General features: G+C 41.0%; 1 protein-coding gene across 9 annotated transcripts in view; it reads left to right on the top strand.

Annotated features, from left to right (window-relative positions):
* Positions 1 to 13697, top strand: part of CARMIL1 (capping protein regulator and myosin 1 linker 1) — a 316754-nt gene that overhangs the window by 141024 nt on the left and 162033 nt on the right. For all 9 annotated transcript variants that reach the window (XM_057554259.1, XM_057554263.1, XM_057554262.1 and 6 more), the window contains 3 exons: positions 1968 to 2065; positions 2402 to 2472; positions 2725 to 2798. In XM_057554259.1, the coding sequence (XP_057410242.1) occupies positions 1968 to 2065; positions 2402 to 2472; positions 2725 to 2798 (243 nt within the window). The remainder of the gene's footprint in view (positions 1 to 1967; positions 2066 to 2401; positions 2473 to 2724; positions 2799 to 13697) is intronic.

Genomic DNA, 13697 nt, shown 5'->3' with positions numbered 1-13697 from the left:
CAGAATGCTTGTATTTAAATGCTTGGGTATGTATTTGAAGTTTTTTCTAGGAGTAGAACAGGCCAACCAGGCAACTTGTCAGGCTCTAGCACATTTTATCTGGAATATTCATCCAATCAGAAAGTGGAAATAATTGGGACCATTCTCTTCTAATACTCTACAAGGTGATTGAAATTCATAAGGATGAGCATTATACACATAGCCAAAGTGCTTTAAATCATTAAAGAAAGATTAAAATGATGTTCAGTATGACTTAGTATGTTTCTTTCACCACTTTGCACCCAGGGCCTGTCAGGGTCCTGGGTGACTTCGACCTGCCAGCAGCCTTCCTCACAGTCCCTGACCTCTTCCCGTCCACCCCGCTTTACGCTTGATGGCCACACCCTAGACCTTGTCATCTCCTGGAACGGCTTCTCCTGGGGTGAAATCATCATTTAGTCATCTCTCTCGGACCACAGCCTCTAGTCTTTTACTTTCTCTCCCTTGGCGGTACCCGTGCTTGGACTTCTGGGGGGGCCTCCAGGCCACAGATCCCTTGGCTTTCCCCTTCTTTCCATCTCCTTCCTGCCTTCCCTTCCTCTCCTGACCGCCAAGCCCCGTGGTGTCCATCACTTCAGTGGGGCTCTGTCAGTATCCTCCACTCCTTCTGTCCCCACTGCTTTTCTGGCTCGCCTGCCTGGAAAGCCTGCATCCCTGCAGCAAGCCAACTGCCCTTTCTCCACACACATTTGGGCTGCTGGGAGCTGCAGGAGAAGATCACACAGCTGTTCAGCTTGGTGTCACCAACAATTCATGACCTTCACTCTCACTGGGCTCTTAACGATCCCAGGACGTTCTTTTATAATTTCTCCAGCTATTTTATCTCTTTATTTCCCAAGTTTGCCGCAGGCTTATCCCCCACCCCTGTAGATGTTTGTTTACAGTGCTATCTGATCATCTCATACTCCCTGTGTAGCCTTTCTGTGGCTCCTCGTTGCCCTGAGAATAAAATCCCAACCCCTTCCTTTGACCTCTGAGGCTCACTGTGACCTGGTTCCCACTTAGCTCCTAGATTCCTCTGTCATCCCCTCCCTACTACACGTTATTTGCTAACTGATTTGAACTGTGTTCAGTCTCTGGAAAGCACAGGCTCCCTAGGAGTTGTAGTCTAGGGGAAGAGAGAGTAAAAGGGACAGCTCTTCCAATATGAAATGCCCAGTTTCTTGATGGACATTTGTACTGTTTGTACCATGGAAGGACAGAAGAGGAGATTTGTACTTTAATTCCTTGAAAATTAGTAATTTATATTTAGTGTACACATAATCTAATAAATTATTATTAGATAAATTAGATAATTTATTAAGTGCAACACACCATTTTCTAACTATTCTAATAAAATCTAATGTTGTGAAAGAACTAAACACGGAGAATATTTATATTGTTAGATACCTTTAGCTACAAATGGGCGTTAAATAAAGGGCTTTATTATTAAGTTCCTATAGCTCTCCAGCTCCTGGTACTCAAAAAATGAAATTATATTTACCAAAATTGAAGTGATACCCATCTTTTTTTTTTTTTGGCTGCGTCGGGTCTTAGTTGCGGCACACGGGATCTTCGTTGAGGCATGTGGGATCTTTTGTTGCAGCGCCTGGGCTTCTCTCTAGTTGTGGTGTGCGGGTTCCAGAGCACGTGGGCTCTGTAGTTCGCGGCACGCGGGCTCTCTAGTTGAGGTGTGTGAGCTCAGTAGTTGCGGCGCGCAGGGTTAGTTGCCCCGCGGCATGTGGGATCTTAGTTCCCTGACCAAGGATGGAAGCCGCATCCCCTGCATTGGAAGGCGGATTCTTTATCACTGGACCACCAAGGAAGTCCCGAAACCCATCTTTGTTTAAAAAAAAAAAAAAAAAATGGTGTATCACAAAATAAATTTCTGAGTGTACTTCAGAAAACTTGATTTTTGAAATGTATCGTTGTTTTTGTTGATCTTACAGGAGAATCATGAAAAAAGTCTGCATGGAGCCATCTGAGCGACTGGCCAGTCTCCAGGCTCTGTGGGACAGCCAGACTGTGGCCGAGCAGGGCCCCTGTGGTGAGCATGCATTTTAAAACCAAAAAATAAATGGCTGGATGGCTGCCGTTTTGCCAGGAAGCTAAGTCTATTCCTAGTGTGCTACCGTAAAGGTACAATTACTTTTAAGGTGTAATTAGCACTGCACAGACTTTAGATTGGTGGACAAACATCCTATATTTAAGCTATATTGCATCCTGCTATGTACTTACTGTAGAACAGGGGGGAGAATCTTTGCTGTTTTCCCGAAAGGAGAGAATAATCAGCATTGTCAACATCGACCATATTTAAGCTTTTAAATGTTAACTTAAAAAACATTTAGTTGAAAACCTGTCACATTTCTATTGTATAATTCAGGTGGATTTTCTCAGATGTATGCCTGTGTTTGTGACTGGCTTGGATTTTCATACAGGGAAGAAGTACAATGGGTAAGTGTATCTGTATGCATGCACACACACACTTTCTCACACACACACACCTGGAGAATATTCCAGTATTTGACTGGCTTATTTCGCTGTCTCTCTCTTTTTCCCCTCCACCATTCATTGCTTGCTTAAAATCTTCCTTCCTCAGATTACATAAAAATCTGCCTGTGTCATTGTCTGATTCTCTTTGCATCTCTCTTGCTTCCCTGATCCTCTGCGGGGACTGTTTATATGACTGAATTATGTTTCAAATAGGATGTGGATACAATTTATCTGACACAAGACACCAGGGAACTGAATTTACAAGACTTCAGTCATCTTGACCACAGGTAAGCTTCTTTCTTTCCTTTCTTTCACTTCTGATTTTGCTTTCAGAGCTGCCCTTGTCTGTCGGTACTTACAGGTGTACATTATCTCCAGAGAATCCATTTTTTATAAGGGGAATCAGGAGAACCTAAGAATCTCTGGATTTTGCCTTTTAAGTAAGAGTTTCCAGTGTGTTTATCACTACGACTGGTTTGGGATGGTGGTGCGTGAGTATACCTCAAGTCCAGGATTTACACTTATAAACTGTGGAAACAATTTAATTCTTAGGTTCTTATGCCAGCCCACAAATCTATTTAATCTACCCTGTATATAAAATACAGTATTATTTTGTCTAATTGCCATTTAGAACATTTTTCTATAAGGGAACTTTATGCTAAAATCCTAACAAATGACTTTGAGTTTACAATTCCTTTATTGGGGATGGCTAGGGTTTATATGCATATACTGGTGGAAATCAGTTTGCCAATATCTACCTTATGATAGTGATAATAAAACGATGAAACCTGTTACAAGTTATTTGAGAGACTTCTAGGTTTTAAGATGTCGACTTTACTATATTTAGGGCTGTGGCTTGTGTGATCAGGCCCCGGAGAAGAAACTTCATTCCATTCCCCTTCTCTCTGTAAGAGCAGACCTAGCAAAGTGATTCTGATCCCTGACAAAGCTGAGCGTTGGAACTCCCCTGTCACCCCACCCCCCCTGCCCCTGGCAAGTCTTTCTAGTCATCTATCCCGGCCTATCTCCTCAACCCTGGAGATGCTGCTACTTATTTTAGGTGGGCAGATATGATAGCTCCATCGCAGTGAATCCCAGCTTGAGAAATCTTTTCTCTCTGTTTGGAATGCAGAGAGAGAAATCTGAGATTCCAGCTGTACCTTTCATGCCATTTGGACGATTGGAATTGTAGAGAGGATGGTTGCCTCTTTTTAGCACCAGCATCTTGCCCCCAAAATACCTTGTCAAATTATTTTTCCACTTACCTGGAAGGGAGTCCAGAATTGTAGCAGAGTCCCCAAAGAATTCTGGCCAACTGAATTGAGCAAAGAAAAATTGTGCTGGATGGATATGGCCTCTGTGCACAGCCTGGGTCTACGGTGGACGGTGAAGCAGGCTCAGTTGTGTCTGTAGATGTGGCTAAAGCCTAAAGCCCCCAGTTCTCAAGCTCAGATTTGATTCCTTTCTGTGGAACAGGCAGTTTTCTCTTGCTTAGAGCCGTTCTCCCTCTTCCTATATTTGAGGGAAAGTCATACTCCCATTTAGGCAAGATGTTTCCTGTGTAGCTCATGAAAAAGTGAACTGAGAAACATAAAGGGGAGATATTTTATTTTGTAAGTATTTTTCAATAAAAACAGAAAATTGTATGTAGAATAAGATAGGAGTAGGTAGGCCTACAATATCCAGTCTTGATGTTTTTGGTCCCAGGATCTCTTTATATTCTTAAAAATTGTTGCATCGTTTATGTGGGTTTTATCTTTTGGTATTTATCATATTGGAAATTAAAACTAAAATAAAAAGTTTATTAAGTCCTTTAAAAATAATGTTAGTAAACCTATTGCATGCTAACATAGATACCATTTTTATAAAAAAATAACTATTTTCCAAAACAAAAATCAGTCAGCAAGAAAAGTGGCATCAGTTTACCTATTTGGCAGATCACCTTTTTTTTTTTTTTAACATCTTTATTAGAGTACAATTGCTTTACAATAGTGTGTCAGTTTCTGCTTTATAACAAAGTGAATCAGTTATACATATACATATGTCCCCATATCTCTTCCCTCTTGCATCTCCCTTCCTCCCACCCTCCCTATCCCACCCCTCTAGGTGGTCACAAAGCACCGAGCTGATCTCCCTGTGCTATGCGGCTGCTTCCCACTAGCTATCTATTTTGGTAGTATATATATGTCCCGGCCACTCTCTCACTTTGTACCAGCTTACCCTTCCCCCTCCCCGTATCCTCAAGTCTATTCTCCAGTAGGTCTGCATCTTTATTCCCATCTTGCCCCTAGGTTCTTCTGACCATTTTCTTTTTTTAGATTCCATATATATGTGTTAGCATACGGTATTTGTTTTTCTCTTTCTGACTTGCTTCACTCTGTATGACAGTCTCTAGGTCCATCCACCTCACTACAAATAACTCAGTTTCGTTCCTTTTTATGGCTGAGTAATATTCCATTGTATATATGTGCCACATCTTCTTTATCCATTCATCTGTCGATGGACATTTAGGTTGCTTCCATGTCCTGGCTATTGTAAATAGAGCTGCAGTGAACATTTTGGTACATGACCCTTTTTGAATTATGGTTTTCTCAGGGTTTATGCCCAGTAGTGGGATTGCTGGGTCGTATGGTAGTTCTATTTGTAGTTTTTTAAGGAACCTCCATACTGTTCTCCATAGTGGCTGTATCAATTTACATTCCCACCAACAGTGCAAGAGGGTTCCCTTTTCTCCACACCCTCTCCAGCATTTATTGTTCGTAGATTTTTTGATGATGGCCATTCTGATCGGTGTGAGATGATATCTAATTGTAGTTTTGATTTCCATTTCTCTAATGATTAGTGATGTTGACCATTCTTTCATGTGTTTGTTGGCAATCTGTATATCTTCTTTGGAGAAATGTCTATTTAGGTCTTCTGCCCATTTTTGGATTGGGTTGTTTGTTTTTTTGATATTGAGCTGCATGAGTTGCTTGTATGTTTTGGAGATTAATCCTTTGTCAGTTGCTTCATTAGCAAATATTTTCTCCCATTCTGAGGGTTGTCTTTTGGTCTTGTTTATGGTTTCCTTTGCTGTGCAAAAGATTTTAAGTTTCATTAGGTCCCATTTGTTTATTTTTGTTTTTATTTCCATTTCTCTAGGAGGTGGATCAAAAAGGATCTTGTTGTGATTTATGTCATAGAGTGTTCTGCCTATGTTTTCCTCTAAGAGTTTGATGGTGTCTGGCCTTACATTTAGGTCTTTAATCCATTTTGAGTTTATTTTTGTGTATGGTGTTAGGGAGTGTTCTAATTTCATTCTTTTACATGTAGCTGTCCAGTTTTCCCAGCACCACTTATTGAAAAGGCTGTCTTTTCTCCACTGTATATTCTTGCCTCCTTTATCAAAGATAAGGGGACCATATGTGCGTGGTTTATCTCTGGGCTTTCTATCCTGTTCCATTGATCTATATTTCTGTTTTTGTGCCAGTACCAAACTGTCTTGATTACTGTAGCTTTGTAGTATAGTCTGAAGTCAGGGAGCCTGATTCCTCGAGCTCCGTTTTTCTTTCTCAAGATTGCTTTGGCTATTCGGTGTCTTTTGTGTTTCCATACAAACTGTGAAATATTTTGTTCTAGTTCTGTGAAAAATGCCACTGGTAGTTTGATAGGGATTGCATTGAATCTGTAGATTGCTTTGGGTAGTATAGTCATTTTCACAGTGCTGATTCTTCCAGTTCAAGAACATGGTATATCTCTCCATCCGTTTGTATCATCTTTAATTTCTTTCATCAGTGTCTTATAATTTTCTGCATACAGGTCTTTTGTCTCCTTAGGTAGGTTTATTCGTAGGTATTTTATTCTTTTTGTTGCAGTGGTAAATGGGAGTGTTTTCTTAATTTCACTTACAGATTTTTCATCATTAGTATATAGGAATGCAAGAGATTTCTGTGCATTAATTTTGTATCCTGCTACTTTACCAAATTCATTGATTAGCTCTAGTAGTTTTCTGGTAGCATCTTTAGGATTCTCTATGTATAGTATCATGTCATCTGCAAATAGTGACAGCTTTACTTCTTCTTTTCCAATCTGGATTCCTTTTATTTCTTTTTCTTCTCTGATTGCTGTGGCTAAAACTTCCAAAACTATGTTGAATAATAGTGGTGAGAGTGGGCAACCTTGTCTTGTTCCTGATCTTAGTGGAAATGGTTTCTGTTTTTCACCATTGAGGATGATGTTGGCTGTGGGTTTGTCATATATGGCCTTTATTATGCTGAGGAAAGTTCCCTCTATGCCTACTTTCTGGAGGGTTTTTATCATAAATAGGTGTTGAATATTGTCGAAAGCTTTCTCTGCATCTATTGAGATGATCATATGGTTTTTCTCCTTCAATTTGTTAATATAGTTTATCATGTTGATTGATTTGCGTATATTGAAAAATCCTTGCATTCATGGGATAAACGCCACTTGATCATAATGTATGATCCTTTTAATGTGCTGTTGGATTCTGTTTGCTAGTATTTTGTTGAGGATTTTTGCATCTATGTTCATCAGCAATATTGGCCTGTAGTTTTCTTTCTTTGTGACATCTTTGTCTGGTTTTGGTATCAGAGTGATGGTGGCCTCGTAGAATGAGTTTGGGAGTGTTCCTGTCTCTGCTATATTTTGGAAGAGTTTGAGAAGGATAGGTGTTAGCTCTTCTCTAAATGTTTGATAGAATTCGCCTGTGAAGCCATCTGGTCCTGGGCTTTTGTTTGTTGGAAGATTTTTAATCACAGTCTCAATTTCAGTGCTTGTGATTGGTCTGTTCATATTTTCTATTTCTTCCTGGTTCAGTCTCAGAAGGTTGTGTATTTCTAAGAATTTGTCCATTTCTTCTAGGTTGTCCATTTTATTGGCATATAGTTGCTTGTAATAATCTCTCATGATCCTTTGTATTTCTGCAGTGTCAGTTGTTACTTTTCCTTTTTTATTTCTAATTCTGTTGATTTGAGTCTTCTCCCTTTTTTTCTTGAGAAGTCTGGCTAATGGTTTATCAATTTTGTTTATCTTCTCAAAGAACCAGCTTTTAGTTTTATTGATCTTTGCTATCCTTTCCTTAATTTCTTTTTCATTTATTTCTGATCTGATCTTTGTGATTTCTTTCCTTCTGCTACCTTTGGGGTTTTTTTGTTCTTCTTTCTCTAATTGCTTTAGGTGTAAGGTTAGGTTGTTTATTTGAGATGTTTCTTGTTTCTTAAGGTAGGCTTGTATAGCTATAAACTTCCCTCTTAGAACTGCTTTTGCTGCATCCCATAGGTTTTGGGTAGTTGTGTTTTCATTGTCATTTGTTTCTAGGTATTTTTTGATTTCCTCTTTGATTTCTTCAGTGATCTCTTGGTTATTAAGTAGTGTGTTGTTTAGCCTCCAAGTGTTTGTATTTCTTTCAGATCTTTTTCCTGTAATTGATATCTAGTCTCATAGTGTTGTGGTCGGAAAACATACTTGGTACGATTTCAATTTTCTTAAATTTACCAAGGCTTGATTTGTGACCCAAGATATGATCTATCCTGGAGAATGTTCCATGAGCACTTGAGAAGAATGTGTATTCTGTTGTGTTTGGATGGAATGTCCTATAAATATCAGTTAAGTCCATCTTGTTTAATGTATCATTTAAAGCTTGTGTTTCCTTATTTATTTTCATTTTGGATGATCTGTCCATTGGTGAAAGTGGGGTGGTAAAGTCCCCTACTATGATTGTGTTACTGTCGATTTCCCCTTTTATCGCTGTTAGTATTTGCCTTATGTATTGAGGTGCTCCTATGTTGAGTGCATAAATATTTACAGTTGTTAATATCTTCTTCTTGGATTGATCCCTTGATCATTATGTAGTGTCCTTCTTTGTCTCTTGTAATAGTCTTTGTTTTAAAGTCTATTTTGTCTGATATGAGAATTGCTACTCCAGCTTTCTTTTGATTTCCATTTGCATGGAGTATCTTTTTCCATCCCCTCACTTTCAGTCTGTATGTGTCCCTAGGTCTGAAGTGGGTCTCTTGTAGACAGCATATATACGGATCTTGTTTTTGTATCCATTCAGCCAGTCTGTGTCTTTTGGTTGGAGCATTTAATCCATTTACATTTAAGGTAATTATTGATATGTATGTTCCTATGACCATTTTATTAATTGTGTTGGGTTTATTATTGTAGGTCTTTTCCTTCCCTTTTGTTTCCTGCCTAGAGAAGTTCCTTTAGCATTTTTTGTAAAGCTGGTTTGGTGGTGCTGAATTCTCTTAGCTTTTGTTTGTCTGTTAAGGTTTGAATTTCTCTGTCAAATCTGAATGAGATACTTGCTGGGTAGAGTAATCTTGCTTGTAGGTTTTTCCCTTTCATCACTTTAAATATGTTCTGCCACTCCCTTCTGGCTTTCAGAGTTTCTGCTGAAAGATCAGCTGTTAACCTTATGGGGATTACCTCGTATGTTATTTGTTGTTTTTCCTTTGCTGCTTTTAATATTTTTTCTTTGTGTTTAATTTTTGATAGTTGGATTAATATGTGTCTTGGCGTGTTTCTCCTTGGATTTATCCTGTATGGGGCGCACTGTGCTTCCTGGACTTGATTATCTGTTTCGTTTCCCATATTAGGGAAGTTTTCAACTATAATTTCTTCAAATATTTTCTCAGTCCCTTTCTTCTTCTCTTCTCCTTCTGCTACCCCTATAGTTCGAATGTTGGTGCGTTTAATGTTGTCCCAGAGGTCTCTGAGACTGTCCTCTATTCTTTTCATTCTTTTTTCTTTATTCTGCTCTGCAGTAGTTATTTCCACTATTTTATCTTCCAGGTCACTTATTCGTTCTTCTGCCTCAGTTATTCTGCTATTGATCCCTTCTAGAGAATTTTTAATTTCATTTATTGTGTTGTTCATCTCTGTTTGTTTGCTCTTCAGTTCTTCTAGGTCCTTGTTAAACGTTTCTTGTATTTTCTCCATTCTACTTCCAAGATTTTGGATCATCTTTAGTATCATTATTCTGAATTCTTTTTCAGGTATACTGCTTATTTCCTCTTCATTTGTTAGGTCTGCTGGGTTTTTGCCTTGCTCCTTCATCTGCTGTGTGTTTCTTTGTCTTCTCATTTTGCTTAACTTACTGTGTTTGGGGTCTCCTTTTCACAGGCTACATGTTCCTAGTTCCCGTTGTTTTTGGTGTCTGTCCCCAGTGGCTAAGGTTGGTTCAGTGGGTTGTGTAGGCTTCCTTGTGGAGGGGACTGGTGCCTGTGTTCTGGTGGATGAGGCTGGATCTTGTCTTTCTGGTGGGCATGTCCACGTCTGGTGGTGTGTTTTGGGGTGTCTGTGGCCTTATTATGATTTTAGGCTGCCTCTGTGCTAATGGATGGGGTTGTGTTCCTGTCTTGCTAGTTGTTTGGGATAGGGTGTCCTGCACTGTAGCTTGCTGGTCATTGAGTGGAGCTGGGTCTTGGCGTTGAGATGGAGATCTCTGTGAGATTTTTGCCGTTTGATATTACGTGGAGCTGGGAGGTCTCTTGTGGACCAGTGTCCTGAACTTGGCTCTCCCACCTCAGTAGCACAGCCCTGACACCTGGCTGGAGCATCAAGAGCCTGTCCTCCACATGGCTCAGAATAAAAGGGAAAAAAAAAGAAAGAAAGAGAGAAGAAGATAAAATAAAATAAAGTAAAATAAAATAAAATAAAGTTATTAAAATAAAAAATAATTATTAAGAAAAAAAATTTATTTAAATAAAAAAAAAAGCAGACAGACAGAACCCTAGGACAAATGGTAAAAGCAAAGCTATACAGACAAAATCACACACAGAAGCATGCACACACACACTCACAAAAAGAGAAAAACGGGAAAAAATATATATATCGTTGCTCCCAAAGTCCACCTCCTCAATTTGGGATGATTCGTTGTCTATTCAGGTATTCCACAGATGCAGGGTACATCAAGTTGATTGTGGAGCTTTAATCCGCTGCTCCTGAGGCTGCTGGGAGAGATTTCCCTTTCTCTTCTTTGTTCCCACAGCTCCTGGGGTTCAGCTTTGGATTTGGCGCCGCCTCTGCGTGTAGGTCGCCTGAGGGCATCTGTTCTTCGCTCAGACAGGACGGGGTTAAAGGAGCAGCTGCTTTGAGGGCTCTGGCTCACTCAGGCTGGGGTACTGATGCGGGGTGAGCCTGCAGTGGCAGAGGCCAGCGTGACGTTGCACCATCCTGAGGCGCGCCGTGCGTTCTCCCGGGGAAGTTGTCCCTGGGTCACGGGACCCTGGCAGTGGCGGGCTGCACCGGCTCCCGGGAGGGGCGGTGTGGAGAGTGACCTGTGCTCGCACACAGGCTTCTTGGTGGCGGCAGCAGCAGCCTTAGCATCTCATGCCTGTCTCTGGGGTCCGCGCTGATAGCCGCGGCTCGGGCCCATCTCTGGAGCTCGTTTAGGCGGCGCTCTGAATCCCCTCTCCTCGCGCACCAGGAAACAAAGAGGCAAGAAAAAGTCTCTTGCCTCTTCGGTAGCTCCAGACTTTTTCCCGGACTCCCTCCCAGCTAGCTGTGGCGCACTAGCCCCTTCAGGCTGTGTTCACGCCGCCAACCCCAGTCCTCTCCCTGGGATCCGACCGAAGCCCGAGCCTCAGCTCCCAGCCCCCGTCCGCCCCGGCGGGTGAGCAGACAAGCCTTTTGGGCTGGTGGGTGCTGGTTGGCACCGATCCTCTGTGCGGGAATCTTTCCGCTTTGCCCTCTGCACCCCTGTGGCTGCGCTCTCCTCCGTGGCTCCGAAGCTTCCCCCCTCTGCCACCCATAGTCTCCGCCGGCGTAGGGGCTTCCTAGTGTGCGGAAACCTTTCCTCCTTCACAGTTCCCTCCTACTGGTGCAGGTCCCATCCCTATTCTTTTTTTTCAACACTAAATTATTTATTAAGTACACTGTTAACCCAACACAGGCATGTACCCAAGGAAAGATTTAAAAAAGTCCCTATTCTTTGTCTCTGTTTTTTCTTTTTTCTTTTACCCTACCCAGGTACATGGGGGAGTTTCTTGCTTTTTGGGAGGTCTGAGGTCTTCTGCCAGCATTTAGTAGGTGTTCTGTAGGAGTTGTTCCACATGTAGATGTATTTCTGATGTATTTGTGGGGAGGAAGGTGATCTCTGCGTCTTACTCTTCTGCCATCTTGAAACTCCACCAGTCTGGCAGATCACTTTGATTTCTTTTTTCTTTAAAATATTTATTTATTTATTTATTTATTTATTTTGGCTGCACCGGATCTTAGTTGCCGTGTGTGGGATCTTCTGTTGCGGCATGTGGGATCTTTAGTTTTGGCATGCAAATTCCTAATTGCGGCATGCGGGGTCTAGTTCCCTGACCAGGGATGAAACCCTGGCCCCTGCATTGGGAACGCAGAGTCTTAGCCCCTGGACCACCAGGGAAGTCCCATCAAGGACATTCTTAAATGAAATTGTCGTTTGTTTGTGTGGTGGTAAAGAATACAGTGATGACTAGCACAGTTTGATGCTACTGCCTTGGTTTGTGCTAAGGCACCAGCAGTTTTCGCCACCATGGCTTTTCCACCATCCATGCAATGTCAACATGATAGAAAGGACAAATTTGTTTTAGTATTAGTATGAAAATTGTTTTGAACTTGTGAACCTCTAAGTGAGTCTCAGGGTCCCCCAGGGGTCCATGGACCATACTTGGAGAACAGCTGGTCTGTAGGAGTGAAGACATGTAGGGCAGCCTGAGGTGTTTCTCCAGCTTTCCTTCGTATACTCTTCATGATTTTTACACTGTTGATAGATTATGTGTGGCATCAGTGCTAAACTTTCCAGTTTATCCCCTGTGCTTAATTTGGTGATTAAACTACATCTAGAGAAGCTACTAAATACAGTTACTTGAAATATGTAGAGTACTGTCCAAAATTGAGAAACTCTGTCAAAACTTAGAATTTTCCCATGAGTAGATTTTTCCTGATTTCTTAGCTGGAGAATTTTTATTTCATCAGTGAACAGCACATTAATGGGGTGGATCATCATCATCTGCTTTTCTTACTTCATTAAGGGCTAGAAGGACTTTTTCATTCCTGAGACTCTAGATCAGAAGTTGGAAATATTTTCTTTAAAGGGCCAGATAGTAAATATCTCAGGCTTTATGAGACAGGCACTGTTACAATTATGCATCACTGCTGCTGTAGCTTGTAAGCACTTCTAGCCAGTATGTAACTGAATGAGTGTGACTGTGTTTCAGTGAAACTTTATTTGCAAAAATATATGTTGTGGGGACTTCCGTGGTGGTCCAATGGTAAAGAATTCGCCTTCAAATGCAGGGGACACGGGTTCGATCCCTAGTCAGGGAACTAAGATCCCCCATGCCACAGGGCAACTAAGCCTGCGTGGCACAGCTATTGAGTCCGCAGGTGCCTCAACTAGAGAGGAAGCCCGCGTGCTGCGACAAAGAGCCTGTGTGCTTCAACAAAGATCCCACGTGCCGCTACTAAGAGACACAACGCAGCCAGAAATAAATAAATAATAAGTAAATCCTTAAAAAGAATTGTTAAAAAAAATATATGTATGTTGTGGGCTGTAGCTTGCTGACTCTTGCTGTAGCTCTGTGGCTTCTTATGTGGGATGTATGTAACCAAAGGAAAATGCAAGATGAGCTACAAAAAACATTAGAACTTCTATTTATTTTTATTGTTGACTCCTTTTAAGATTTCTATCTTAGTTTTATAATAAATAATGACAATGATCTATTTAGTATATAATAACTGAATGTTAAAAAATTAGAGTACTGAAAACTTTTTTACTGTAGTGGGCTTGATTAATAAGAATGGGGACCACTGCTCTAGATGTCATCTTTCCTGCTAATGCCTAAGTAGTTGGCTTTTTTCAGATCTCTATCTTAATAACCCAAATCTTTAAAGTTTATCTCCTCTTCTTGAGGATTTAATTTTTTCCCATGGTTCTTACTGTTAAAATTGAAGCCAGCGTCTGTGTAAAGAGGCTACCCCCAGTCCTGTTAGATGGCCTGTATTAATAGTATTTTTCTTTTTAGAAATTCACGTTCTTTTATTTATTTATTTATTTATTTATTTATGACTGTGTTGAGTCTTCGTTTCTGTGCGAGGGCTTTCTCTAGTTGCAGCAAGTGGGGACCACTCTTCATCGCGGTGCACGGGCCTCTCACCATCGCGGCCTCTCTTGTTGCGGAGCACAGGCTCCAGGCACGCAGGCTCAGTAA

Source organism: Balaenoptera acutorostrata, chromosome 10 (genome assembly GCF_949987535.1).
Source record: "Balaenoptera acutorostrata chromosome 10, mBalAcu1.1, whole genome shotgun sequence".
Classification (NCBI taxonomy): domain Eukaryota; kingdom Metazoa; phylum Chordata; class Mammalia; order Artiodactyla; family Balaenopteridae; genus Balaenoptera; species Balaenoptera acutorostrata.
Note: the sequence above shows the minus strand (reverse complement) of the source record. Positions and strands in the feature narration are given on the sequence as shown.